Source organism: Larus michahellis, chromosome 5 (genome assembly GCF_964199755.1).
Source record: "Larus michahellis chromosome 5, bLarMic1.1, whole genome shotgun sequence".
NCBI classification, from domain to species: domain Eukaryota; kingdom Metazoa; phylum Chordata; class Aves; order Charadriiformes; family Laridae; genus Larus; species Larus michahellis.
The window spans coordinates 45,158,163-45,182,325 of NC_133900.1; the positions used below are offsets into that span (position 1 = coordinate 45,158,163).

The 24,163-nt window shown below is 39.1% G+C and overlaps 2 protein-coding genes across 22 annotated transcripts in view; one reads left to right on the top strand and one right to left on the bottom strand.

Annotated features, from left to right (window-relative positions):
• The window catches only part of NEK1 (NIMA related kinase 1), a 50,620-nt gene extending 33,015 nt beyond the window's left edge, over window positions 1-17,605 (bottom strand). For 16 of the 20 annotated variants that reach the window (XM_074586982.1, XM_074586978.1, XM_074586979.1 and 13 more), the window contains exons 1-11: window positions 15,751-15,823; window positions 13,523-13,671; window positions 13,345-13,441; window positions 11,194-11,291; window positions 9,594-9,677; window positions 9,070-9,137; window positions 8,864-8,950; window positions 7,710-7,764; window positions 6,218-6,418; window positions 3,133-3,193; window positions 1,855-2,012 (exon numbers count right to left, since the gene is read on the bottom strand). In XM_074586982.1, the coding sequence (XP_074443083.1) occupies window positions 1,855-2,012; window positions 3,133-3,193; window positions 6,218-6,418; window positions 7,710-7,764; window positions 8,864-8,950; window positions 9,070-9,137; window positions 9,594-9,677; window positions 11,194-11,291; window positions 13,345-13,441; window positions 13,523-13,639 (1,026 nt within the window). In that variant the 5' untranslated portion in view covers window positions 13,640-13,671; window positions 15,751-15,823. Of the gene's footprint in view, window positions 1-1,854; window positions 2,013-3,132; window positions 3,194-6,217; window positions 6,419-7,709; window positions 7,765-8,863; window positions 8,951-9,069; window positions 9,138-9,593; window positions 9,678-11,193; window positions 11,292-12,363; window positions 12,477-13,344; window positions 13,442-13,522; window positions 13,672-15,750; window positions 15,826-17,460 lie in introns of those variants that run through there. The other 4 variants (XM_074586976.1, XM_074586964.1, XM_074586981.1 and 1 more) reach the window with 3 other exon arrangements.
• An 85-nt stretch (window positions 17,606-17,690) lies between these two features.
• CLCN3 (chloride voltage-gated channel 3) overlaps window positions 17,691-24,163 on the top strand; it is a 72,755-nt gene continuing 66,282 nt past the window's right edge. Inside the window, exon 1 of one of the 2 annotated variants that reach the window (XM_074586984.1) lies at window positions 17,691-17,831. The gene's annotated coding sequence lies outside the window, so the exon portion shown is untranslated. The remainder of the gene's footprint in view (window positions 17,832-24,163) is intronic. The other variant, XM_074586983.1, reaches the window with a different exon arrangement.

The following is a 24,163-nucleotide window of genomic DNA, read 5'->3' on the forward strand; positions in this document are numbered from 1 at the left end:
TCATCCTCTACTAAACGCTCTGTCTTAAAAGCTGAAGGCAGTAATTTTAAAATCTGTTTTGTCTTAATTTTTCTTCTCTGGCAATATCATTCTGCATTACAATCTGTTCCTATTATAAGTCTTTGAGGGTCCCTAGATATTAACATTCGCTTTTATTTGTAGAACAGATTTATTAGGTTATCCTTAGGCTCTTTCACTTGGGTAACTCTAACTAAGCTTCTTGCTACCTATGGAAGAAGAGAACGCAGCCACTATTGAACACCTGGTGAAGACAACCTGTATGTAATAAACCATCCTGCTTACTCTAGTCTTCTCAAAAAAGTATTGGTTGCTTTTAAAGCATTTTTTTTCTGACTGTACTAGAACACAGAGAGCTTCATAGTATTTTCTTTTGATGACCTAAAATCTTATCACATGAGTACTTTAAAATCAACTATTTCAGAAGATGGAAGCATTTAGAGACTTAAGCCAATGTAGTTCAAGTACAGTGAGTTAACATAATATCACTAAACAAAGGAGATGATGGTTACAACCTCCTCTGAAAAGCCAGTTGAGAGCTGCAAGCTCAGACTACCCTGAAACAACAGCAAAGAGAAGTAAGTTTCTATTACCCCGTGCCCATTGTTTTTATCCTACACCTTATCCCTTGTCACTAGGTATAATTCAAACAGAGTACCTCTTAAAATTGCAGCATTACTGACTCCTTACATGCAGCAAAGAGGATATTTCCTTCAGTCTCTACCCTGTCACTTTGTCTCCATGCAAGTTGGATTAGAGTTGGCTGGTGAAACTGATTATAGAGAACAGCAGACTGGCAGATGGTTGTGCAACCAAGCTTTAAAACATATAAACCTCATGGTCTCATAAGGACACACAAAGAAGTCTGTGTCTTCCCTTCTTGCTCTTTTTCACAAGGCTTGTTGTGTGCTTAATGAGTTTTTCCCGAAACCTCCAATAACTTTTGAACTTCAAGGATAAGTTATATCTTAGGGATAATTTTCTATCCGCCTATCAAATTCAACAGATAAAGAACTCAGTATTATGTTCCCCAAAGTGCCATGGGAAGAAGGAAAAAAATAAAAAACCCAACTCCAAACCCACAAAAAAACATCCCACCACAACAACAATATTACTCATTCAGAAGAAAATTTGAATTAATTCTCCTGCTGAAGAAGGAGCTTCTTGGTTGGTAGTTGTTTGGCACGTGCATATAGCTCAAAATTAGCTGTATCTTAAACATCTCCTGACCATGCAGTAATTAAAGGAATACAGAGAGAGAAAAAAAAAGTTTTATGTAATAAGGAGTACAGAGAAGATGACTGAAAAAGATCAGAAGTACTGTATGAAGGTATACAGAAGATTATTTCTCATTAGCGCATAGAATTAAGTCTAGGAAACTCCTCTTCCAATTATACAATTTCTCTGGCTGACACACTTTAGAAAATGACTAAAAAGTTTCTTATGTTTTGAAAATTTGCCATTGTTTTCGAACAAGAAAGATGCAAAGAATCTTATCCAGTGTCGATGATCTTGATATACCTGACAGACTTCCAATATTTCTAAGAGTGGTCAACACCAACAAAGGAACTGAAAACATGCAAAGCACATCTAATTCAGCAGTGGAATTAAAAACAAACCTAAGGTAGCAGTCTCCAAAACTCATATTAAAAACAACTAAACAAACAAACAAACAAAATCAATAATGAAGCAAGCCAAGCATTTAAACTACTACTACTCCCTTTGCAGAAGCATGTGTCCATTTAAAAGACATTTTGAAAGAAATGCATAGTATTTTCATAGCGTTTAAATAAGGTATAAGCAAACCAGTTCAATTTAAGTAACTTAGCTTCTTACCTGTCTAGATTTAGCCAATGGCTTCCTCTCACTAGGTTTTTTAGGTGCATCACAAGACTTCCTGATCACTAAAGGCACTCCATATTTTGCAGCAGGTTTAGTAATTTTCTGAGCTGGTGCAACTGAAGTCAGTATTTGTTCTTGAGCTGGTCTTTTAGCTAAAAAGAAAAAGCTTGGTTTACAGCTATCCAGTCTGGCCTGTGTACCATATTTCCCTTTCCCAAGGTCTTGGAACAGCAAAGCTGGAAGAAAATGGGTGAACTGCTAATAGTTCACTCACATGGCCTGATGCGTAAGTGCAATATGCCCAGGTGTCCAAACCAACTTGATAAGAAACAGCAGAAAACAAACCCTGAGCTTTTCACTCTCAGCACTTCGCTTTAAACTGTAGAATTGAAGCTTATTTCATCTGCCATCGTTTATTATACAATCGACACAGACAAAGGGAAAAGTTTTCCTAATGAAATGGAGGGACAGGCTTCCCTCCACTAGTGACACTGGAGTGCAACCCGCAACACTAATGTCAGCAGAGGATGAGTTCTGGAAGAGCTTCAGTGGCCTTCAGAGATACTGTTTTCCCTGTAGAGTTCCTGATAATATGCCAATATTGCAGTTTTAATTCTGCGCTAGCAGGGCTTTCTTACCACAGAATAGCAGGACAGCAGTGAAACACACAACACTATCAAAAGACACCAAAGCACTTGCCATGGCTTCAAGGAATTACAAGGAAATAAAATAAAGAGGAATAAAATCTAGGAAAAAAAAGGTAAAATAATGCAGGAAAATGAAGTAAGGTAAGACTATTTGACAAAGTTAAACAAGTTTGGGCTGAAGTCAGGGCTTAATCCCAGAATCTCTAACAAAACCTCCCACATTATATATATATATTTTTTTTTTTTTTTTTTTTTTTTTTTACAAGAAATGGTATTTCTCATTATCCGTTTGTCATTACTAAGGGGGACAAAAAAATCGTACAATAACAACATAAATTGTTTCCAGTATTTGCAGTCTTCATTGTCTCTTTAAGTTTTGGAAGCGTAGCACACTGCAAGAAGAAAAAGTACACCTAAAATATGACAGGACCATAGTTTACACTTGCATCATTTGTAGCATACATACATCCAGCTCCGTGGGGGAGAAGGGAAAATTGCTTCCCTCTTGTTTGTCCTGAAACTTCTAGGATCAGGTATAAGAACATACCAAAACTAACAAAAGAACAAAGCTACATACACTATCTTGCCAGAGCTGAAAGCAAAAGCACTTTATACACTTGCTTACCTGGTGCAGCCTGTGGTCCAAACTTCTGGAAGATTTTGTGATTGAATTCTTCTGCAATAAGCTAAACAAAAAATTGAACAGTTAGCCAACAGTATTTGTATCTGAAGCTAGAGAGAACTCCTTTTCAAAGTGTGCCACTCCCACTAATAGTATTTACTGTAACTTCATTTTATATGAATACTCAACTTTATGTATTCAATTTAGTATCACTAACTTTAATATGAAGCTGGATTTAGGATTTTGAAATATTTTTGCCGTAACTACTCAAATAATTTTTAAAAAAGCAATTTAGTTTGACTTTAGGTAGCATGTGTTACCTCATTTATGAGCTAGCTAAGAATCTAGAAGAAAGTTAATAAGAGCATCAACATAGTTTTATGCATAGTTCATTTTAGATTCTTGTACAGTTGCCAAATTGCACTTCAAATTGTCAGACAGCTTGTGTCAAAAAAATAGCCCTTTAGAAACATTTGCAGTTTTTAGTTTCTCTATCCTTTTCAAGATGGGAAGATGACTACACATGTGGATATCTAGGAACAATATGTATGGTGTGCTGTCAGGCATATCAAATTAGCATAATAAAATCTGGAAGACAGCCTTACTGGAGTAAAAAAAAAAAAAGGAGTCTAGACAAAGAACATTCAAACATGAATAGGCCATCATCTCACATCATATTGAATACCATATGTAGCTTTGAACCCAACACCTCAAAAACCATGTAGTAGAAATGAAAAAGGTTTAAAGAAGAGCAGCAAGGATCTAAGTGCTGAAAGGCTTCAGTACAAAGAATAAGCTTGTTCTTCAGCCTATAAAAAGATGACTGAGATGTAATGTGACAGGTCTAGAATACATGCGATTTTGCAGAGAAACACACAAGGGCAGCAAATGATGATACCAATACGGAAGTGGGGTACAACTGAATACAAGGAAGAAGGTTTAGACTAAACAAAAGTGATGCTTTCTGCAATAAGTAGCAGACCTATGAAGTTTCTCACTGATGATAAAAACTTACACATGTTCAAGGAGAAATCAGATAAGCTCACAGATGAGAAGTCTATTGAGGATGAGTAAATACCAAAGCTGATGCAACTGAGACAAAAGATGAAGGCTGGGAGAGCATTATAGGGTAATGTCACATAGGCTTGCCTTGTTCTTATAGGGCTCACCAGGCACTGGTTATGGTCAATGTTCACCGCTCACATGATATAGAGTGAGACTAACTTTTAGCTGAGCCAGCACCACATTCGCGTTTTCTAACTTCCTGCTCTCAAACTTCTTGCTGAACCTGAGTACGGCAACTGGTGCTACCAATACAGAATATTTGAAGGATGTGAACTGCAAAGATATTTTTCACAACAGTAGAGCTACTTGAAGACAGATAATGGTCATATGACAGACCACCTTTCTAGAGACGGAGCATGCCAGGAATGTGTTACTTAACATTCTGACAACAACTGACAGCAGTGTTAGCTGAATAGTCCCTAAACCACAAGGTTTTAAGGAACAGTCTTTATAGAATCTTGAACCATCCAGATTATTTTCATTTGCTTAGAGACTACCAGTCAGTTACAATAGATGCTGGGGAGTTAAAACTGAGAAAAACAAGAACCAAAGCGCAGAACCTAGGGCTCTGCACACAAAGGCAGAAAAACTGTTTAACTCATACAGTCTGACATCAAAAGATGCTCTAAGCAAGAAGATACACATAAGAACAGTCTCATAACGGTATTTCAACGCTAATTTAGATCCACTCTTTACTGTAACTTATTAACTATGAAAATTAAGAAAGAATTTATCTAAAACTGGAAGACTGATTTCCTGTCATTTAAGAGCAGGATTTCAGCAATAGTTGCAACATGTTGAAGATGTCAACCATGGAAGATCTCTTAAGCTTAAACTAAGGAAAGCAGCAGACAACAGCATTAGCCATGGACGAAACTGAAAGAAAAAAGGCATGACAGTTGTGTCACAGAATGACCACCTCCAGCTGAATACAAATGTACCAATGATTGATACATTTAGTAAAAGGTGCTTTATGGGTGTGGGGTTTTTTGTTGGTTTTAAGATTAGGTAGCATCACATGTTAGTGATTCAGTTGGAAAAATTGTGTGCAAGTATTCCTACTTAACTTACGAGAAAAGAGTATCTTCAGCTGGTAGTAGGGTATTACTAATTATACTTTGCCTGACTAACTCCAAATAAAAATTTTACATCCATTCTAGCTACTGGAAATAAAATCAGATCAAACTATCACTGTTGTAAAAGTTTGAACAAACTTCTGAATCTTAACTCTTATTTAGACTTTAATATGAACTATTATTAGTTGAAAGTCTATTCATATACAACTGAAATTCCAATTACATGTGGCCTTCTCGTGCAGTTTCTTTAGTTATGAGTTAGAATCCATTAGAATTCTTTATACTTAGCGACATATTCTTTCGCATTCATTTCCCCCACATCCTTTCCCTGTCTGTATTTACCTCGTACCAATACTACTATTCACTTGATCATCTTGATCTCTTTTTATTAGATTTATATTAAAAGGACATCAATATATGTCAAATGATATCAACAGATTCTGAACAGAATAGTGAGCAACTTCGAGGTTATATACATATGAAACATTTAAACAAAGAAATTTAAAGATTAATTTACTTAGCAACAGAGTTCTACTTCGTAGAACACGCTTTTGGGCCATTCCAAATTCCAAACAAAAAATGGATTGAAGAAATTTTGATAAAGCAGTGATGCTGAAGTCATTCACAGCACTGTTTTATGACAAAGTGCTTATCTAAACACATCAACATCTCACTCATAATTCCCCACTACGTAGAAAACTACACAATGTAATGAACACTAGAAAACCCCAATTTAAATTTGTTTATGGAAACTACAGAATACCTAAGTAATTTGAGATTTTTCTTCAGAGTTCACAGTAAAACTCTCTTTTCCTCAACTGAAAGCGTCTCTATAAAAGTTCTAGGGAATACCATTACTTTATTTTCTCATGCAGTATATCAACATTATAATAAAGATGAGTCCTGTGATGTTTTTAACAGAATTAGAATTAAAACTAACTTCATACCTGCGGTGTGAGAAATTTTTCAACCCGTTTGGCTATGAAGTTTTTCTCCAATATGGAGTTTATTGATGGTCTATTCCTGGGATTCCTTTTAAATAGCTGTGACAGCAGATTACGTAGGTCATAGGAGTAATGCACAGAAACAGGAGGAAACGGTCCAGAGATTATCTTCAGTACCAAGTTCTTCATGTTACCAGCTTCAAACTGTATCACACAAGAAAGAAAACAGTTACTACGTACTACTTACTGCCCGTGTACATGTAAGGCTGCATATAAAGATGAAGAGGAAAACAAAAAACTGACACACCTTCCCTTGCCTCTACACATCAAAACAAATTTTCAAGGCCCTCAAGAGTTTACATCAGCTGTTCAAAATAATTTGCTGCCAAGTATACTGATTATAAATACATCATAATACAGATATTTCATACAATAGAGATATAAATTTTCTTTAAAAATAATTATTTCCCTCCAGATGTAGACTGACAATGATATATAATTAAGAATAAATTATATAGTTATCTGCTTGATCTCCTCTCCCCAACACTTTCAACCATCACATGCCTTCTGCCCTTTTTAGCAAAGCCGTATTTCAAATAAAAGAATGTAAAGCATTCACACTCATTCAGTGTAAAATCCAAAGGAATGCTTAGACTTCAGCTTAAGCTCAGGAAACTGAGCCCATCATTTCAATTCCTTTGTACAATAAAAAGAAAACGGTACATATCACCCAGCTCACAGAAAACAACCTATTGTCATCAACTGTCAGAAAGGCAACATTGTCAGCATTGCTGCTACAGAAATGACCCAAGCAATAAGAAGTTACAAGAGTTTGAAATTAAATGAAATCCTTACCCCTTGAAATTTTTCTTCTGATTTTCATGTTTTCATCTTTTTTCTTTTAATGAAAATTGGTATTAAACAAAAAAAACCCCAAACTCAAACAAAAAACCCACAACCACAACAAGACAGAAAAAGTGGGGTTTTTTTTCCTTTCCTTCCTAATGGGAAAATGGATGACAAAGATGTACTCTTTAAAACAACAAACACACCAAAAAAGGCAACTCTTTCACCTTGGGAGTTTCTTCTAGGAACTATTTCTGTTCTAAACAGAAATGCACTAATCCATCTGCACAAGAGCTTACAGTCCAAATTCAGACTTTCAATGAAAGCATCAAGTTTTTTGAAAGAAAGGAACACTATTCACAGTATCATTTGTTACAGCACCTAACAATTTTTTCAGCTAACACATTTCATTAAAAACCTACATTGAAAACAAAATATACAGTGCTGCAATTTCTGGAGAGATTGGCATGAACCAAAACACAGATGGAAAACATTGGTCAGTATAGGAAGAGGAGATTAAGATGTTGAAGGTAATTTTAAACAGTCACCTTCAGAGCCCTTCATCAACTGAAATACATTTGTGTAACATCAGGAAAAATCCCTGTTTGAAATCACTATTCTTTTAAAGAAACAAGGAGTTTCAACTCACCGCATGTTTAAGTGTGCACATTTCATAGAGAACACAACCAAGGGCCCAGATATCACTAAATCAAAGAGAACATACTTAGGAATTAGTTCTAGGTGTAACATTGCCAAGTAACTTATATCTGTGAACTCTATTTTTGAAAAGGGGAAAAAAAAAAAAGGGGGGGTTGCATTTTGAGCATGTACAGGCTCCTTTTATCTTCTACTCCCCAAACCACAAAACCCCAAAGAATTCAACAACCAAAAATATGGCCAGCCTGAAAACTAGATGGGGTTATTTTGGCTCCAGATTTTATTTAGAACTTTTCATCTGAACCACCCTAGTTGGAGAAATTAGACAAAATATGGAAAAAGGCTTTTTTCCCTTTAAATGTATGCATTTGCTTGAGGTCTTTGAATTAAACAAACCCCACAACCCAGTTAAGCAAGTACAAGTCTTAAAGTCAATTTACGCTGTTTAACATTGACTTACCTTACCCTCACTCATTACAGGATAACAGAATTTGGTTAGAATACCATTGGATTATAAATCCCATGTGGGAGAAATTAAGGGACAAGGAACTGCAATCATTTTTATCTTTTAAGAAACCAATTGAAATTAGTATAAGGCACTCACAGCAATGGATGCAGCAGCTTAGTGACGTATAAGACTAACTTGATAATGACCATGTTAATTACATTAGGGACACCGTTACCAGATACGGCCTGCTGACAGAACAGCAAACATGTAAGTAAAGAATCTGTATGACTTTGTTATCTGCAGCAAGCTGAGCCACCTATCTACGCATGCTGGGCCACCTACCTACGCATGTGTTTGTGATTTCACAAATTATGTGTTCACTTAACACAGTTTCACATTCATACCGCGTAAAACTAAGGCAGTATAACTAGTGTTTAGATAGGCAAAAATGGAGCCATAATTAAGAACACAGCTAGATCTAGAACTCAGAGAATTAAGCTAAGTCATCTCTGTATCACTTTGCTTTGTACTGCATAGACCTACAAAAGGTCTGATTTGTACAGTGAGAGTCAGTACCTTCTTGATTAACAGATGAACTAATGGCTGTTCACCATCACATAAACAGAACAGCTTTGGATTTCTAAAGAACTCACTTTCTCCTCCTTGCCAAAAATGCTTAATAAAATGCTTATTAGTACCTTTTATTGTTGTAAGGTTTGTTCTGACATATTTCAGGTGACAAATAGTATGGCGTTCCTATGCAAGTGCGAGCCAACTCAGCAGTACTAAGGAAAAAATAAAATGAACGTTAGCTAGTTAACTCACATGAACTGTACAGATTGTGTTTTCCTAGATCAAAGCGATTTAGATTAAGTCAGAGAAAACAGCATCAAAAAGGAGTTACCTGTTAAGAACTCTGGCGATCCCAAAATCTCCCAGCTGTATTGTTCCATCTTTGGTTAAAAATATATTCTTGATATAGAAATTTTAAGAAGTCTGTTAATTAAAACATTCATACAATTGCACACTTTTTGTTCTCAACATGTTTTGCGAAAAATGAAATTTTCTACCATTCAATCACGCTGAAGTCACTAGCAGTAGTGCTATTGACTACTATGAAACACCAGACTTATTCTAGGCCTACTTCATCAAAATTAAAGAAAACACCATTACACTTTCTAAAATATAACCTTTTCTGTCCCCACAGATTAATTTGAGTATTACTCAAAGAACTTTATCAAATAGCCTACTCTGTTTGTACAAATATCATATAAACCTCTTCCAGACAATTCTGAAGAAAAAAAGCTTCCAGTATTAGAAGTGTTTATGTAAACAGACTATATTCCATAATTTGCCAACTTACGGTAGCAAGATATGTATGTAATCACTTTGGAAGTAAATTCAGTTAAAAAATAATTACCTACATACCTGTGACTTTATGTCCCGATGCAAGATTTTTCTATCATGTATGTGTTTTAGTGCTAAACAGATTTGTACAAACCAATCCAGAATCTATACATAAAAGAAAATGCAACATCAGCATCATTATTTATCTGAAAGCTTCCCCAGTTATGTAACTGAAGATATTATCAAATCAGTTTTATTATTATAACTCAAGATTTTACACTCTTGCCACAAACTTGTCTTCATTCATACCATAAAATAATTAAAAACATAACAGTACTGTCACTGTAACACAAACCTTTTAATGAAAGATGCCTATTACCCAAATTAGGTATTAAGCCTGAGACTACTAGTTCCATTACATATTATAAAGCTAACAAAAGCATGCAATATGAATTTGACTGGCTAAAGTAATTAAGACATGGAACTTGTATCTTGAAGAGTGTACTTTTACTGTAACCAATACAAGTCTTCTTGCAGTCAGTTAATCAACCAAGAGCCTAAAAAGCTATACTGATGTTTACAGAAACATCCGGTAATTTTATGTATTTTACCTTAACAAGAAAAATAGTACAAAGCATATTTCAATGAGAAAAGCAACAAACAACTGGAAGATTACAAACAAGCCAACAAAATCCACTTTTTTGGGTACATTTGTAAAAAACACAATATGAAAAGGGACTAACAGCAAGAACTTTTCCATGTGAAAACTTTTTCCATGTGATTTCACATTCCCAACTTAGAGATATGTACATGTCAAAATTACAGTATATTGCAAGGTGTAATTTTCACTTTTCCATTGTAAGTTCTTCTTGCAAAGATGAGTCCAAATTAGAAAAATGAGAAGGTTTACAAATTATGTCCAAGAAGTTTCATGATTACCCTATTCTAATTACCATTAATAGACTTAATACACTATTAAGCCTTTCCAACCACAGGTAAATTGAGATCCTACTGAATGCACACACAAAAGCATAGAAATAATTTATAAACACGGAAACATATATCATTTTTAACCAAAAAATCGAATGCTACATCATCTATTTTAACTTAATCAAATCTGTATATAAAATCCTCTCATTTATTCCAGATTTTCCCACAGTACAAATGACTTTATAACCACTATCATAGAAAATCTGCTAGTATACTTCCAATACAATATTAAATTTTTCTAATGGAAAAATAAACTTTTGAATGATGTAAACTTCATATTGCAGTATTTCATATTATTTTATTTACAAAGTATGTTATTCTTCCTTCTGATAAATGAAAATCAGTATTACAAACCAAAAATCCTGTGCCATTATATCTTAAAAAAAAATAATTTCAAAGGTTTAAAAATATTCATGTTATTCTTCAGTATTTTCCATTTCTCCAATTGGGTTTACTTTGCCAGAGATTCAACTTTTTTGACAGCATCTTACACATGCAGACAAACCCCAGGATCTACAGCTACATTTTTTTTTTTCTTCAAGATACTACTGTGACTGACAGCAACAAGAATCACAATTTGAGAACCTCCTTTTAGATTAAGCAACCACACTTACCAAACAGAAACAAAACAATTTAAAACTCACGAAGAAGGATTACACAACAAAACACTACAGCAGAAGTTTGCTGATACCTGATCTTCAGAAAATAAGATTCCTTTCTGGGCATTTATTTTTTTAAATAGGTCTCCTCCTTCGCAGTAATCCATCACTATGTAGAGACAGCCATTTTCTGTAAATTAAAACACAAAGTATTAAAAAAAACACAAACAAAACAGACCCAGTCTTTAATATTACTTTCCAAATATCTTCATTGCAGTCACAGAAAAAGCAACAAAAAAATTAACCTTTTCACATGCAGCTTCAGATATCCTTTATTAGTCCTTTTTTCAAACTTCAAGCAAAAATGCTTTTATTATTTTGAGTTTTACAACTTAAGTTTCCCATTTCTATTTTGATACAGGGAAAAAAAAAGTGACATCTACTGAACCACGTCCCAATATGGGGTTCCAAACCACTATGAAATTAAAGGTGTAATTTTAGGAATGCAATATAAATCTATTCTTCAACCTGCTTTCGAACATCCTACAGATCCCCCACCCTAAAAACAGAGGTCTTAAGTTCTAATTCAGGCAGTTGTCTCTATTTGCCTAATTCTTTCTTGGAGTTTTACCTGGACAAAGTATTACTCGCATTAAGTGCAAGAAAGTGACAATCATCAGCTCTCATTCTAGAAATACAGTTCATTTCAGAGATTGAAGAACAGTAATAAAACTTCCAGACGACAATGACAGATGGAAACAATTATTTTCCTATTTTTGAATGAAATTTGGGGAGACTTCCAGGAATCCTATGCAGGTTTCCACTAGGAGGTATAAAAATATATAATACATTTCATACAAAGTTCCCCAATGCAATCTTTTCCAGTTACTGATGAGAAAGGAGATTAGGCAGAAGTCAACTGCAAGTTACCAAAACCACAAGAACTACACTACTCACATACTAGGCATGATTTTGAGAAGAGCTGAATAAATACATAAAATCAATCACATGCTGCTCAAAAGAAAAACTCTTATTTTATGAAAGAGTTAGTCATAGCACTTAAAAACTCTAGAGTCAAAATTAATTAAATCATCACTTAATCACTTAAGTTTCACTCCCACAGAATGCTTCCTGAGATCTGTCTTTCAAAACATCAAACCCAGGATTTTTCTTTTGTGCTTGTGGCTGTTTGTATCTTGGTTAAGCTTTATAATCGGTATTATTTTTAAAAATTATTGTAGGAGCCTGGATTTCTTACAGACCTGTTGCTGAAATAATTCTCTTTTATAAATCAAATCAGTATGTTCAAAGTCAATGTGCTTTAGCAACAAAGATGAAACATGAAGTCTTGTGAACTACAGATTACAGGATCTACCTTGTAAGAAGAAAAAAGAAGAAAAACAGACTTAAAGAACAGGCCTCTATTACAGAGAAGACAGGAGCGTGGATTTATACATCAGAAGACTGTGGCTGTGCAATATGATACGGCACAAAATTATACTTTAATTAATAGAAAAAATAAAAGCCCCTAATCAAAAGACATATGAAAGTCGGTAGAAAGGAAGGAAAGGAGAAAAGAGCAGTGCTCCTAAACAGTATCTCAAATAGTATTTAGGTTTTTCAACAGTATTTTAACCTATATAACAGGCTCTCAGAATCTTTTATCTCTTCTGCTTATCTCTCAAGACATTCACTGTGAAAACACTGTGGAATTATATTTCCCCTTCCTTCATAGCTTGCTGAAGCAGTCAGTCATCTATTTTTCCAGCTCTGAAAGCAATTATATGATTGTAATTAATGAAGGCTGCATTTTAAGACAAGAGATCTTGAGATAAAATTGCTCTTGCTATGTTATCAATCCCCAAATTTAGACCATACTCATATTTAACATGCACAAGCATTCAAGTTGTTAGCTTATACACAAGTACCCAAGGAGACTTACACTGTAGAGAAACAAGAGAACAAAACCCTTTTGTTTAAGCATCAAAATTGATGCATGTAAGGAAGAGACATGAATATTTCTGTTTAATTGTTGTGCTTTTTTTAAACAGCTATTATTTTTAAATGTGCAGGGAACTTGTTAAAAAAAAACAACCAAAAAGAACTGAAGCAAGTAATAGAAGTATGAAAAAGACTGATTAAAGAGAAAAAACACACTGACTTTTAAACTGCCTGCAATAAGTAGTGCACCAACAGTCACCTACTGTCGTTACTTCAGCTTCTACTGTATTAGTTAGTCTTACCTTCAAATGACTCCCTATACAGGACAATATTTGGATGTTTCATGTTAGCCAACACAGCAACTTCTCTCCTTGATTCTTCTCTCTCCTTATTTGACATCTTCAGAAGGAAAACAATGCTTTTTTGAGAGCAGGAATACAAAAAAGAATGGACCAGTAGCAATTAATAATAATCACTTACCTTAGAAATGTTTATTTCTTTAATAACATACTGTTGCCCATTTTCTTTAGCTTTGACAAGAATTGCTTTCCCAAAGGATCCTTCTCCAATCTTTCTCACTTTAATATATTTATCCATAGTTATCTTCTTAAGGCATCTTTAGTCAAGTACTAAGCAAAAAAAAAAAAAAAAAAAAAAAAAGACAAAACAGATATAGTTAGCCATACGTAGTCATCTAGCCTGCCAGGTCACATTATGTTTGGGTTTTGTTTTTCTTTTTTGTTCAAAATGTCAACCCGTTTGTCTCCTCAGTTGCATCACATGCTCTGGAGCTTTTCTGTAAAGCATTTAGTCCCTTAGTCTCACTTCTATTTTGGTACAGTTAGCTCACTTGGTGTAGAAAAAGGGTTGCATTGCTAAAACTGCCTTAAATAAAGCAAGTAGTCAGTGCCATAACTTCTGATTCAGCTAGCACACAGACATCATACAGAGCTATAGCACCTGGTTAACAATCTTTCATTCAACTTTACTTAGAAGAACTACAATAGCTAGTCACTATAATGAAGCCAAAAGTGGACTGAATTAAATACATCCCCATCAAGTTTAGAATCATCATTCAATACAGAAAGGTGTGACCTTAATTATGACTGAAAACTTAGATAATTTATTTTTCCATCTTGCATAGAAATAAATTCATTACAAAATGGTTCAAATCAGTATTTTTAGTATACTATCTGACCACTGAGACTACCTTTTGAGATTAAACAGATTACTCAGCTGAACATTGATGGTGTTTAAGGTTCTATATTAAAAAACACCTACCTTGATAAAAATCAGACATTAACGAGCTGCACATGGAAGGTATGACAATGTAGAGAAGTGTCAGAACAGCAAAGTGAATTGGCAAAACAAGGACCAAAGTGATAAACATCAAAACAAATTCATGCTGGACTAAAAGATCATCTTTTCTACAGTGGAAAGAACTTCTATACCACGATAAAGTTTCTGTAAGCCAAAGAAGCCAAAAGGTTCCTAAGCTTTTTTTGCATCCAAGCCTCATTTGAGAGCACCAACAGCATTTGTGCTTTGCTCTACCCAGCTTCCTTCCAACAGGAGACCCTATTAGATCCATATTTCACACGCATCTCAGGTGAGGCTTTTCCTCCTGATTTGGGATAATTTTTTTTTGGTCACAGAATTACCACGCACCAAACACAGATGCTGCTACTCTCAGGAAGATGAAAGGCCCATACCACAGAAGGAGACTAAAATTAATAAACTTGACTAGTATAGCAAGATAAAACACAAGAGAACTGAAGTAATCTTTTCTGCAAAACAGGAGACAGGAAAACAACCAGGACTAAAGATAGCTACCAGGAAAGAAAAAAGTGAAAACAACAGGCCTGCAATGTCTTGGAGGGGTTTTTTGCTTTGAAGCACAGAAAGGTAGTTTAGTGTGAAGTTGCACTGCTAAAAAAGTAAAGACTCAGTATTAACATCAATATTCTCTTTGGGGCAATGACAAAGTGTAGCAGGTCCGAAGCAATTTTAACTGTACATGGCTTTACTAACTTCTCTTCCTCACCCTGCTTCTTTATGAAACAAGCTACACTGTACTGCAGTTAAACCATCTTCATTAGGTCTCCTACTGCACGCTGCTCTGTGTGCATATAAACGATCAACAAGCAGCCTGTGGGCAAGAAGGTACCGTTCAGTTAAACGGGGTATATTATTTTACACAAATTAGATGGCTTATTTTTCCCCTTGGCACGGGAAACACAAGTCTTGAGACCGGCTCTCAGCGCTGACAGGGCGTTGGCTCTCCAAGCCCTGGGCAAGAAGTCATTTTACCCATCACGGACACGCACAAAAACGCGGGGGTGGGGGGGAGGCACAAGTCCCAGCCCGACCGACGGCTGAAGCACCGAGAAGGCGAGGCAACAAACCCGGACCGCACGGCCAGGCCACGATCGGGCGGACAGAAAGCGGCACGGCTCACCGGCCCCAGCCCGGCAGGAGGGGATGCCCCCAGGGCCCAGCGCCGGGCCGCGCTCCTCAGCCGGGCCCCATCAGGCCGCCGCCCCCGCACAGCCAAGGCAGGACCGGCGCCAGGCCGAGAGACGCGGCCGGGGACCATCCCCTCCCGTCCCAGGGTGACTGAGAGAAGCAACCCGCCACCGGCCTGACCCCACCAGCGGCCGACGCTACCGGCCCAGCAGAAGGGCAGCCTCACCCCCGCCCCAGCATACCTCCCCGCTGCGCCCACCACTGCCACAGCCGCTCAACCGAGCCTCACACCCGCCGCGGGCCCGCCCCCTCAGCCCTTATTGGCGGGCCCGCCCCGCGGCTCAGCTCCTATTGGGCGAAGCAGCGGGTTGGCTTTGACCGCCCTTCCCGCGTTAGCGGCACTTCACCGTGGTAACGCGCGGCCTAGGGGTGGGGGGCGGTCACGTGACGGGCAGGGGGCGGTGCCCCGGGGCGCGCGGTGGTTCTGCGGGTTTTTTGGGGAAAAAAGTAATAAATGAAGCGGCTCTAAACGTCTGACGCAGCCACCGCGACCGGCGGGACGTGCCTTCCCCGGGGAAGGGTTTGCCGGCGGTAGGGAGCGCGTCCGGTGCGGCGGAGCCCTGCCCCCGCTGGGCGTTGGTGGGAGCTGTCGTGGTTCGGGCAATTACTGAGCAGAAAGTTGGTTGTTTTACCTCAAACCAGGACAGGAGCGCGGGCTGGTGATCCCCAGCGCTCCTTTTCTGTCTGGTCTTAGTTGTCTGGGTCCATTGTCCTCTATATGCCCTGCAAAACACTGATCACTTTTCGGCCTTTTGCAGAAATGAACCTGCAGGTATTTTATCATTTTTGAGAAAAAAAACCCAAACACAAAACCACCACCAAAGCTGCCACAGTATTCTTCTGGAACCTCTGTTCCATCAATGTATGTTAAGAAAATACCTCACCAGCCCCAGTACCTTGGCAGGCACCAAAACACTCCGTGCTGACCTCGGGGTGCTGGCACACAGGAGTCAAGCCCGAGAGTTGCCTTTCACCTGCTGTCCTGGCCGGAGCGACATGGGATTAATGTCTCTTCCAGTAATTTTACTCTTTGATAAGGTCTCTTTTAACACTAGGCAAAACTGCCTTCGTAGAAGACGCTAGTGTCTGAATTTTTTAGAATATCTACAGCTATAGTACGCAGGTTTCAAGGTCTCAAGTGTTTCCGAGCTCACCAAGTGCGGGGACGAGGAGGAGCAAGACTCGTGCACTTGACCCAAGCTGGCCAACAGGATTATTTCATACCAGGAACACCACATTCAATGTAAGTTAGGAAGTTTGCCAAGGAGTTCTCTCTCTCCCTTGATAGATGCGATCCTGAGAAGTTCTTGCCCCAGTGCTGGACCCCTGAGCCCTTCCCTTCCTCCCGAAGCCGTAGCACTGGCAGTGTCCCACACTTGCTGTCCACTGCCAGGGGTGCACAGCTTACTGCTGGTATCATTGGGTGAGTATAATCCTCGTATATTTTATATTGGTATCGGAATCAATACTGGTTCTTTAGTATTGTTAATTATTTAGTCTTATTCTACTAAATCTGTTCATATCTCAATGCTCAGGTTTCCTTGCTTTTTTCCTGATTCCCCTTCCCAGGTGGGGAGGGGTCATCAGGTGAGAGAATAATTGCCTAAACGACAATAAATTCTGGGTTCCTCAACTCGTACCACCTGTAAAATGCCTTTTAGGCTCTCAGGACCCGACAGTCAGAGCACGCAGGGCCCGGGACATCCAGACGCCTCTGGCTTAAGCCAGCAGCCAAAGGCCGCCGCGACGCGCAGAGACACCTCTTTTACCTGGGACACCGTTCCCAAGCACGGGGAGCTCCCACTCCCCCGCTACCGCCCGTTCTGCGCAGCGGCGAGCCGCAGCTCGGCCCCGCCGCCCGCCCTTACGGAAAGGGCCTCCTCTCGCCTTACCAAGCGCCTCTTCCGCGGCCAGGGCCGGGGGCGCCGCCAGCGTAGGCCCCGCCCGCCCTCACCGGGCCGGCGCGTAACAGCTTCTCCCCTCAGCGGCCGCTGGGAGGGCGGGAAAGGGGGACCCGTGGCGGCGCCGGACCGCGGCAACCGGAAGTGGCGGGGTCGGCGCTGACCCCGGCGGGCGCCTGCGCGGCAGGAAGGCCCGTCTCATCCCACCCCCCCCAGCTCCCGGCCGAGGGGGCGGGGCTGGCTGGTGGAGCGGCCGTTGGGGCCCGGGGGCCGAGCCGGTGTCCGCGGCGTCTCCGCCCCGCCGCCGCAGGAGGATGAGCCAGCGCCTCCCCGGGGAGCAGCAGGCGGCGCCACCCGGACAGGTAGGGGCGGGGCGGGACTGGGCCGGGCCGGGCTGGGCTGGCCTCCCCTCCCCTCGGTGGAGGGCCGCGGCACGGAGGGACGGGGGCCCCGGCCCCGCCAGGTGACAGGAGGGGCGGTGGAGCGAGCGAGGTCGAGGTGTCTGCTCCGGCCGCACCTCGGCGGGGCGGGAGGAGGAGAGGGGAGGAGAAGGCCGTCCCCGCCGCAGGGCCCTCCTCAGCGAGAGAGCGCCTCGTCCTGCCGCCGGCAGGCGCAAAAGGGCAGAAATGGTGGTTCCTCACGGGCCCCTCAGCTTACCTGGCCTCCTCCCCCGAAACGGGCTGAGTGGGAGTAACCCGCGTGTTTACACAGCCTGTAACCTCATCGCCGGGTTTCGGCGTGGCAGCTCTCGTTCGCATACGGGAAAGTGAGGGGGCTCCGCAGCTGGGAAGATCCAGAGCCTTCTCCCCACGTAAACAGCGTTATAAGCATTATTCTGCTTGAATTGCTCACTTTATGTTGGCTCACGGCTTTGGTTAGTAAGGCTGCGGTTACACAAGAGAGGGAGGTCATGGGCTCTTCTTGCAGCCTCTTAATTAAATGAGGAGGGCGCAGGTCAGCGAGGTTAAAACCAAAGATTGACTGCATTCGTTCGCATTGTCTTCCCTACTTGTCCCAAATCCTTCCCTTCCCTATCTAGAAAGGCGGAGCTGACTGTAAAACGTGTATGTATCAGTTCTCACCTAAAGCGAATGGCAGCAAGTGTGACAGTGGAAAATCGTGTGCTGGTTGTGAAATACATTCAGTGTTAAATAGTAAATTTGCTATGTCACACTTTAAAGTACTGAATTAGGTAAGACAAGGCCTTAAAAGCAAATTAAAAATGTTTCTGGTGCTAAATTGTGTTAAATAGACACCTAAAATATTTTTTGAAAGATGTTTTGGGGTTTAGGACTCACCCCTCCTTTTTGAGGTTGTTGGACCTCTGAAGTTTATGGTGCAGAGTTTGTGGAAGAAATTAAGTTCATGATTATTTAAGTGCCATGTGTATTGCTACTTTTTGCTTTCACATGCCTTTCTTCTTTGTGGACCTGTGCAGGATTTTATGTTCTGTATCCATTGGCAACATAGAAGCTTCTTTGCAAAAACAGCGATTTGAATGAAGGATGTGTTTGTGTGACAGATTTGAAAGCAGATAGTTATCAATACTGTTTCTCTATTTAAGGAAACTTCAATATGTAAATTAAAAAAAAATCATTCATGCATTATAGGAAACGCCCATAGAGAATTCACCAACTGTCACTATCATTTTTTCTAAGATAAGAGTCTCATACTGGCTAACTGCTTTATGTTTGATGTCTTGTGTCTTTGGTTGGCTGCAGGTGTAAACTTGCTGCTCAGTACTCTTGAGTTGTCAAAATGGGAAGCAGTTCTGCTGTGGGAAAACTGCAGCTAGCTTGAAACTCCTATCTTGAAACAAAATGACTTTGCATCTGTCTGCAACACCTGTGAAAATAAAAGGCATATAGTGCCCAGGAAAATGGAGCTTGTTTCTTGTTTGTGTCTGTTTAGTATTGGTTAGTATGTCAGTCCTAAAAAATCTTTGCCTGACAATAGTAGATGTCATGGCACAGTGTGTATTATAATATTTCTAGAAATGTTTCTTTCTTGTTCTATGATTCCCAAGGCTGTCTTTGCCCAAATCTTTACAGCATCCTATCTGTGAGTGTTTTACGATACCACTGTTCTCCTGTGGTGCATACTTGCAAGTTAAAGTAATCCTGGGGTATATTGCTTCTCTCTCTTGTGCTTAATATTGGCTTGTAATAAGAACAGGCCTATCCAAATCCTCAAATGGTAAAGACACTTGAAGCTGTTTGTCTTTGCTGTTCGTGACTGCATTGCTCTGAGCCACTTTATTTCATGAGTTTGACGGCATTTTCCTCTTGCAACTATGTTTGTACTTCCTCTTGTGGTCTGTTCCATACCTAATGCTTGTCACAAACTGATGTTTTGGTAACCGGCAAGTGAGAACCCCCCGTGCGCTGGTTGTTCTTATGAACAGCTGGGTCTAGCTGTGTAGTACATGTTCTCTCATTCACTGAATATACACTTTGACTTTCCCCCCCACACTTTGCTTTGGGAGCTCTGTGCAGGTGTGTTGTACCTTGGTATTTGAATAGCAGAGCTGCATTCTTTGAATGTAAGCACTAAAGCTGGGACAACTGTTCCAAGTTCACAGCCATTGCCAAAAGTCGTTCTAAGAACGTTAAAATTTTTTTTCCCTCCCCTCATTTAAGTGACTTCATATGCGTGTGGATAGATGTTACTGTGCAGATCAAGTTTTCAGGGTAAATTCTTAAAATAATTTGGCAGTAGGGATATTTTTAACTTGGTCGTAATACAAAAGTGGAATAGAAGCTCTGCTATTGAAAAGATTTGTGCAATTTTGAGTTGTCTGAGAGTTTACTTCCTAATTCTCAGACTCTAGGTTGCGTGTTCCTAAACTTCTTGCTTTGGCATCTCCTTGGCAGCAGCAGTAACCCAGTAATCTCTGAAGGCGGTCAGCAGCAGCAGTGATCATGCGCATGAAACTGCTTATACGCCCTCCCTGCTTGTTCTCCCCAAACTAAGAGTTCAACTTTATACCTGCAAATTCCCAGTTCTGTGTTCCCTGTGTCAGTCTTTCCCTTATGCCATAACCCGTGCCACGGAAACACGGGTTCTGTGCTCACAAACGTGGTATGCGTCTCCAGGCTCTGCTACATAACACTTTGTGCTTGTTTATACGCCAGGCTTCGGAAACTGAAGATGCTCAGAATATTAAAATGTTGACAATTACAAATTTTTGTAGCTGTTTAACTTGAAGCTTGGTTTTGAAATTTGGAAGCCTTTCCAAAATCATCTGAGAGAATAACTTTTAGACAAAACCACACTCATTTAAATTGATACCAATAAAAGGGTTGTAAAAATCTAAAATAATGTTTGCTGGGAGGTGTGCTCTGCTTTAAAAAGATACAAACTGAATAATCAACATAAAAAGTCGAGATGGTGGTTACGTTTAATGAGCTGATAATGCCTGTCACTATCGTAGAGAAGTGAGTTGAGTTGACAAAGTAGTTCCTGGGCTTCCTGCATAATAGAAAGGATTCTAGACGAAGGTGTTAAAATAGTTGTAAATCTGTTTACATCTGGACTGTCCTTATTTGTTTGTATTATGTAGTAAGTAATCTTGAATATGTACTCCTGAAAATGAATGGGAAGAAGAGAATTTATAACTTCACAGTGGTTATTTTTAATGACTTACAGAGAGTCTAGTCAGTTAATTCCTCTTGAACTTTCTAGACATTCAGCTTTTTTGTTTGTTAAGCATTTTGCTTAGGCTTTCTAGTTATGGGAGTAGACTCTGCTTATTTTGTGAGGGTAAGGAGGAACAGCAAACGAAAAAATTAAGTTCAGTCCTAAAGTACAGACCCTTTGATAAAAATAACCTTTGCTGTTACGTTTTTTTCCCCCTTATTTTTGGTATATTTTGATTAAGACATTCATGAAAGAGAAGTACTCAAATGTGCATTTTGTGTGTTCATACTGCAGTACAGTATAATGAAGAAACATTTTCTAATTGAAATAGTAAAAATGTAATTTTACTTCAGTAATGTGCTTAAATTACAGATCGAGCTACTGAGGTGACTTAATATTTTGACATCCTGCCAGTTAAAATTCAAGTACTCGTTTTCCTGAAAGATAAGGTTGTGTTTGAATTCCTTCCACTCTTATCTCCAAATTAGTGTTCTCTGCCAGATTTGTTGGGTTTTGATGTGTTATCTGCAGTTCTTGATCTAACGCAGCTTTTCCCCTGAGGTTTCTGTTATTAATTTGTCTCTTGTATATGTGTTGGGAAAAAAAAAAAGTAGTTCTCCATGCGCTTGCAAACACGCTCATTTTCTGATTCTGCAAAGTGAATCTACAAATTTCCAAAGGGTGTATCTCTAGGAAAGAAAACTGAAAGTTTTTTTAATTATTATTTGTCTTTTTGCTGCTTGTCTTGCAGAAAACTTGCAGAAAAAAAGTGTGGAACACTAAAAGAATGAATAAACACTTAAAATGATTATCAGTGTTACAGACTTACCAGCTTTCTTCTGTTTTGTGCTGAGTCACAAAAATCTGAATGTTTATTCCTCTCTAAAAAAATTTAAAAAGCCTTTGGGTTTTTTAGGTAGGTAGAGGGTGGATTATTTTTAATAAATTTGATCTATGAACCCAGTGAACTGATCTCATCTCTGTGGTTACATAACACATCTAAGATAACTGACCTTGTGTTATCTCTGTTAACTGGAAGCCTTTTAGTAAAGTATTAGTGAATCTTTTTTTCTGTAATTCTAAAAATTAAAAATCTCCCACGAAGCCCCTTTCTTTTTTTCCTCATAAAATATCCACCTTGATTCTTGCTTTCAACTTGATACCACTATTTAAAAGTAATAATTTGCCTCCAGACTCTCCTGCTAGAAACTTGTCTTATCATTTGTAGACCCTGTCAAAGTACACCTAAGTTTAGAAGTTGTACTTGCCAACCACCCAACTAAGTTTTACAGCTGGAGAAAGGAATATTCAAGTGAGGAGAACTTGTTGTGCATTCAGAACTCCTAACACACTTTGATTTACTTTTCCCACCAAAACTTCACTTTTGGTGATTATTGTGCATCAAGGTCTTCACTGCCTTCTGTGGGTTTTTTGGTTGGTTTTTTTTGTTGTTTTGTTTTGGTTTTAAATCTCCTTTGGTCGGCATGTATGTTTTTATTAAAAACTAGAAACAAGCCATTAACAATCTTATTTATTAACATCAGAGGTTTACAGGTCTCTCTTAACAGATTTATTTATTTATTTCATGCTTTGAAGAAGACCAGAATGGCAATCAGTAATGGTTGGATATGCTGTACTTACAAAAATGAGGTGGCTTCTGTCTAGTACAGCCAAGAAGGTCAGCTATGAGCCAGATCCAGATCACTTCACTCCTTTCTTACCTTACTTCCAGAGGAAGAAAAAGAGCAAGCCTATTGACAGGGCTCCTAGCCTTGAAGTTTGAATAGCTCTACATAGTGCATCTGTCAACTTATCTGTTTGTTATGCATACCAAGAAGAGCCGCAGCCTTTTTCATTTTTTGGTGACCAAAGAGTTGTCATTTCTAACCAGAGGACAGCAAATGGGTTCCTCATGAGCTGGTATTTTCTTCACTACTTTGAAGTCTGAAAATCAGTAGTAAGGAGAGTAAGTAAACAGGAACCACGTGGGGTCCCCATGTGACTTTATAAGCAGTGGTCATATGCCTGTGCTGTATTTTGGAGAGCTCTGTAGGATTTTTTTTGTTGATCTTAGGGGCTTTGGTGTGTTTATAAAGAAACTGGAATTCTGTACAAGGACTGTAAAAATCTGTGGTAGCTGCTGTTATCAAGAAGATGCTTACAGTTACTGCGGATAGTGGTGCTTTTTCAGATTCTAATTTGGCGATCCTCAGTGCTAATTTTGCGTGTTGAGAATGAGTACTTCTCATGTGCTTCTCTTTCTGCTGGAGTCTGTGCTCTCGTACGCTCTTTGTCTCGGCTTGCAGAGCCTCTTTTCTGTGATGCTTTCTTATTTCCTTTATGTTAAAGTTTCTTTTTCATTCCTTGAGTATTTTTAGATCTTTCAGATACAAATGTATTGAACTTGAATTAAATTATCTGAAAGATACCCAACTCGGGTGTGACCCTGAGCTTATGAATCTGTTCACGTGGCTAAGGACTGTTCAGTGCATTTCTCTGAAAAGATAAAGAAAAGTAGTATGAATAACAAGACTTCTGGTCATTCTGGTGGTGTGTAAAAGCTCTACTCCGTTATTTGTGTAACCCTAAGATGACTGCAACCCAAGTCCACATTAAAAAGGAGCAAAATCCTTTAAAAACTATAAAGAGAAGTTTGCATGCTATTGCTGTGTCTTTTCATCAAGCAGAAAATGAGCATTGTGGCCAAAGACTCAACAGACAAAAATAACAAACCTACAAAACCTGAAGTCATAGTTCCAGCCCTTCAAATGAGGGGTATGGGTTTTACCTTTCATGGTAAATGACCATTCATGTCTTAATGAATTTCAGTGTTCCTCTCATCTGAATACGGTCACAGAAGAAACACCAGAGATTGTTTTGCTAAGGGGGCTCTCCGTCTTTTCTTTTCTGGACAGAATATTTGCAGCTATAAGTACTGACCCATTAGTTTAGAAACTAATACTTTATCTTACATGTATTTTAGGCTCGCTCCAGAGTGGCAGCCACGGACACAGTTGTTTACCATGAATTGGCTAAGGATCAGTACTTGCTTGTG